Raw genomic sequence first — 5,477 nt, forward strand, 5'->3', positions numbered from 1 at the left:
GTAATATCGGCTTGTAAAATACGTCCTGAATATAATACTATATATAATAATATAATATATATTATAATAATATATAATTTTATTAGGAGCACATCACTTTACGATGATGTAAAGTCGTACTGCCAACTTCAGCCGTCTACGCCATTTTTTCTTATTCCGCGGAACTTTTTTCCAATTCGCTACTTTTGAACCTCAACTATAAACTATGCCGTTGCTTTCTTACGCAACTGTAGCATCAGGTCAATATGCCTGTACTTACTAAGACTACACCCAGAAATGCGTTGTCAACCATCGTTGAAATTCGATTGAATTTTTATGAATTTTAGACGTTTATGTTTGATTTGCGACCATTCGTCTTACACATATTCGAAGACAATTTGTCATTCGTTCAACATCACTTATCAGTGGATTTAAAAAAAATGTCATTTGAAAATCATATATATTTATCTTCATAGTTTAATACAATGACCGCTGTGTTCTCAAAAGGGATAAAGGGGAAGTCCTTCAGCCATAAAGCAACTTTCCACGTTTTTGCATTTTCGTTTGTCCCAGGACCAAGGAGAGAATCCATAGTGTCGGTGTATCTTATAAGCGCAATCCATTTGCAAAGTAAGCTCTTGCTCCCTAAGATCTGTGAAAATAGGTAACTATTGCTAGTTGATAATTCTTTGAAAATGTGTCTGCTCGACACTTACGGTCACAAAGTACATCACAAAACCCTCGTTGTCCTCAAGTATTGTGGCCGCAGAAGTTCTCTGATATCTAAAGGAACAAAATGAAATAAGTTTTAACATAAATAAATTGTGAATTTTTTTCAAGGGATCTGCGGAGTTGGTGAACTCGGTTGTTCCCAACCATTTTGGTCCGCTTTTCCTCACACCCTCGCTAGTTAAGTCGGCAAGAAGCGTTTCGGCTTCTAACCATATTCAATGGTGGCTCTATTGACTACCAAAATGAAAGTAAACATTGAACTACATAATTCACAATACAGTAATATAAAATGTAATATGTACCTGGAATATGCCGTAGAATTTTGGAGTAAATCCCATAATAGAATTATAACGTTTCGTTGGTTCCAACCCGCTTTGCTGTTCTGCTATGCAAACCCCTGAAATAGAATTATACGACTAAATATTAAATTATATTTGCTTATTTTGAAACGGTTGACAACAACATACACTGCGATATACCATGCTGGAAATTTGATAGTAAAAGTATAGTAACAGAGTAACAAATAAAACAGGGACTCAGTTTAAAAAAGGAAAAAAAAAACGTACAGGTTTTCACATCATTTCTTTTGAACCCGTAATTCTTCAGTCTTATTGCAAAGTCGCAAAAGTTGACTCGTTCCGATTTCGCTCCAACGGCGAGAACGGCAACAAGAGCAAAGATGAAAAATTTCCTGTAACAATTTAAATTAACATTACTTTCGTATTAAATAAACCAACGCCACACGGTTGCCTATATGGTTGGAGAATCTGTTGAAAACGGAAAATCGGCAACTTTTATAAGATCGAATGTATGTGCGAATAAACAATTGAATAAATATTGGCGAAATCTGGAAGATGCAGCATTTGCATTTTACAATGCAAGCACATCTGAATATATTTGTATAATTTTTTAATATGGCGTGAAAAAAAAGTTTTGTCCCCTTTCTGAGTGGCCTAAAGTATAAGTTGCAAACTTTTATTTATTTAAAAATACAGGCTGATAGTCTTAAGTTACTAAAATACGTAACATATAGAAAAACTATAAAATTATGCACGAACATACTGGATCAAGGTGTTGTCTTGACGAAAAAAATATACATACCTACATAACGTTACATAAAATATATAAAGGGGGACGTTAATTTACAGTATAATAAAACATTTTAAATTAACTTTTTAAAAAAAATAAACAATACTAGCACTAAATAACTCTGCATTTAGTATATTTACTGTACGGTGAATTCTTTTAATGGAAGAGAGGAATTGGTTTGTGGAGCAGTGAGGATATTGGATAATGATAAATTACGAGTTTTGTATTTAGGGACATTGAGCCATACATAGGAAAGTAGTTCAGGACTTTGGATGCCTAGGAGGCGATCAAGTTATTTAATAATTTGCAAGGGGTCTCTAGGGTATCAATATTCAGAAGTGACATTATGAGAACATACTTGCAATCAAAATTGTGGTTTAAAAACAGTTACCGTACCTAAGAAGGCGGTATTAGACCGTTTCGATACTGATGATTTGAGAGGAGTAGTGAGGAGACAAGAAATTCAAGTATTGGTCGAAAAGGAGTAAAGATGAGTAGTTTTCGTGGTCCGCTTGACCAATTAATATCTTTCAATTAATTTAAGGTTTTTAGTTGAGATAAAAAAGTCAGTGTCACGAGCGGGATTCGAACCCACGACCTTCGGCTAGATTTGCCGCTCCTCTACCACTTGAGCTATCGTGACTTCGATCCAGTCGGACACTAACTTCCCATCTCAACCCCACCGAATCCTAAGGGTTGGTTGTAAGTTACATTAGCTTGCTGTTCAATTTAATTTACATCCCCAAATTGCCTATAAAAATGTACAATATGAGTGGATCATAGTTTAACGAAGAAATTTCATATAACATCATGGAAGATCCTTTTACGGTCTAGGATTCTGAAAGTGAAGCATGACTAAAGGCTTAAAGTATTTTTTTTTTACGGGGAATGCATGTAGTCATCTAGTGTATTGTTAAACCGTACTCTTGAGAAAATAATTCGGTTTTCAGATTTCTATCTATGAACTGATGAACCTGAAATTTGGTTAAAGTGGTTAGCACTTGAAATAAGAAACATCAGTAGAATTTCGAATGGTGTTAGAGTAACAATTATTTTGAAGATTGTTTTTTTTCTGTTAAATCCTAAGTTATTTTCCAGTAGGATTTGGACGAGTGATACGTCCGTCGGTTATAAATTAAAAAGAAGTTTCGCTATCGAAGCGACATCTCAAATCGCTCGGCGATCTGCCCTTATTTTTAACCGGTTTTTCCTACGCTGCTATCGTTACTTTTTTATCTGAGCTATTCTTTCTGATATTTATTTCTTTTATTCAATCCTACATAGTTAACAGTTTTTTTTGTCATCTTCCAGTCCCTCTTTTCTTGGGAATTTTCACTAATTTGAATATTTAATGTCCCGTAAACAAATCGGTGAACCTGAGGTTGTTGACCGCAATATAAGTTACGAGTAATAAAAAAAAATAAAAAAAATAATAAAGTGAGACGGCGACGCCAGTGGGGTGCTAATGGAGGTAGCTATTGTGTACACCGAGGAGTTCATGGAGGGTACAAAGAGCTTTAGTAATTAGTGAGAGGCATGCATGAAAAATGGTAGAGGGGTGCGGTCTATGCACCACTCCTCCTGAGGTCAAATGTACAGAGGTGAATGTCACAAACCATATGTTGCACAAACGTACTTTTAGTAAATAGAGTATCCTTAGTATATGTTTTTTGTTCATATGATTTAGATCCTAGGTGGAATGGAATTGTTTTCGTGTAGAGTGATTTTTTTTTTGGGTTTGACGTTAAAAATAATGTTAAATGGGTAAAGGTTCATTTGTAAAATAGGAGTGTAAACGTAAACTAGTCCGTCAGACGTGTTTAAACCACAAAGGAAAAGTGGATTCACAATTTTTACCATTTGACGTTGGTACAAATGATGTCTGGAGTTTTCACCAGCCCTCGAATTTCCTCTCGTGATAATGCAGTTGTTATCGCCTAAAAATAACAAATAATTTACATTATATCGATTATAAATTTGATAGATAATAAAATTTTGCAGGTTTCTTGTTTTGGGGGTTTCTGCCAAAGAAACTGGACAACAAGAACTACTCAACAAAAACGTTTTTTTGACTGAAACTCCCCCCCCCCCTAAAAAAAAACGTGTAACATGTTTCAATTTAACTTCAACTAGATATGGTAGTTGTTGTCACCGAAGAAGAGCAAATTATTCACATCACTCATTGATATTCAGTTTGTTAGATAATAAAAAGTTGCATATTTTTGGTGAGTTTTCAGCCAAAGGTCATTACATCAAAAACCACCCAATATAATTTTATACAAAATTGAAGATATATGGACTTTCTGCTGTTTTCCCCTTCTTAACTAAGAAAATATTGTGGTTGTCTCCTAAAAGTACAAAATCATTCACATTACTCATAGTTTATCAATTTGATTGTAAATAATATGAAAGATAAAATTTTTACAATAGTTCGATACTGATAATAACGGATACTTTACTTACAACTATCATTTTTCCAAACAACTATTTGACATAGCCTGGGGTCAACCTAGGCCCGATACTTGCAGACATAATTATGACACATCTATCAAACACAGTTATGCCACAAATTCTTTTCACATTACCCTTCCTCACTAAATACGTAGATGGTAATACAACAGTTCCCACAGACATCGAAAATAAAATAATACCATTTCTAGTAATAAAACAACCAGATGGTACATTAATCACAGTTGGTATCAAACGCCAAAAAACACAGATCGTTATCAGAAACACATCAACTTTACATCACACCATCCGCTTCATATAATAATAAACACGGCCAAAAGGCCACTTCACAGCTATGAATTTTTTCATGCTGAACATAAAGATATAGAAAACTTATCTTACCTAACAATCACTACCCTAAACACATAATTAACAACTACCTCTCAACACTAACTCCATCTACTATCACTAATAACACTACATTAATTTCTATCAAACACAGCCAAACCAACATACATATCCATTCAATTCGTTCACGGCCTATCACACAAATTAAACACATTTCTTTCTTCTGATATCATAAAAATCTATATAACTATTCACACCCTTTTCCCCCAAAATTAAACATCCCACACCAGTAAAAAATAAGTTTGATGTAATTTACAAAATCAATTGTATAAAACGTTATTCGGAGATCATGAGATGCGAGGTTGTTCAATAATCGACAAACTTTGATTATAATCTGGTTTGGGATGTTATTGGGTATGTGGTGCCTAGGGCAACTGTATAATACAGTGTATGAACGATCACATACCCAATAACATCCCAAACCAGATTATCATGAGATGCGGTCTGGTGTGACGTAGGTTTTAGAAAAACATTTTGTTTTTCGTGCCAACGTTTCGATCTTTATTGAGATCATCTTCAGGGCTCAAAGTATAAATTATGTATAATTTGTCCGGCAACCTACATCGGAATTACATCCCAATATCAGGATGTGAGAGTAAAACAACATATCTATGATAGCAAAAAACCCAAACAATATGCTACCACCATTTTGAACACCGACACAATTTCGATTTCAACAATCCAAAACGATTAAACACGGAACAAAACAAACACAAACGTAACTTTTTAGAAATGTTTTACATCAGCAGAAATCAACGCAACATCAATTACAGAACTGACACATGTAAACTTAGCCGCAGCTAATATCGTAAACTAAATTC

General features: G+C 34.3%; 1 protein-coding gene across 2 annotated transcripts; it reads right to left on the minus strand.

The window, feature by feature from the left end:
• Positions 1-421: 421 nt before the first annotated feature.
• On the minus strand, positions 422-4,463 carry LOC106674121 (lysozyme-like). 2 transcript variants are annotated; one of them, XM_014406641.2, is made up of 6 exons: positions 4,264-4,463; positions 3,658-3,737; positions 1,278-1,402; positions 1,014-1,108; positions 696-762; positions 422-631 (listed from the first exon to the last, which is right to left on the minus strand). In XM_014406641.2, the coding sequence occupies exons 1-5, from the start codon at positions 4,270-4,272 to the stop codon at positions 730-732; spliced, it is 342 nt and encodes a 113-aa protein (XP_014262127.1). In that variant the 5' UTR covers positions 4,273-4,463; the 3' UTR covers positions 422-631; positions 696-729. The 2 variants fall into 2 exon arrangements, with proteins under 2 accessions (XP_014262127.1, XP_024084111.1); XM_024228343.1 differs by having other exon boundaries at positions 1,179-1,402.
• Positions 4,464-5,477: the final 1,014 nt, after the last annotated feature.

Source organism: Cimex lectularius, unplaced genomic scaffold (assembly GCF_000648675.2).
Source record: "Cimex lectularius strain Harlan isolate CLEC.00 unplaced genomic scaffold, Clec_2.1 scaffold44, whole genome shotgun sequence".
Classification (NCBI taxonomy): Eukaryota; Metazoa; Arthropoda; class Insecta; order Hemiptera; family Cimicidae; genus Cimex; species Cimex lectularius.

Bases quoted from the DNA above. Each gene is read 5' to 3' on its own strand.
- LOC106674121 (XM_024228343.1), bottom strand. The intron at 1,109-1,178 runs GTATGTTGTTGT...ATTCTATTTCAG, and splicing joins CCAGCATGGTATATCGCAGT to GGGTTTGCATAGCAGAACAG. The intron at 763-1,013 runs GTACATATTACA...TTGTTCCTTTAG, and splicing joins AATTCTACGGCATATTCCAG to ATATCAGAGAACTTCTGCGG.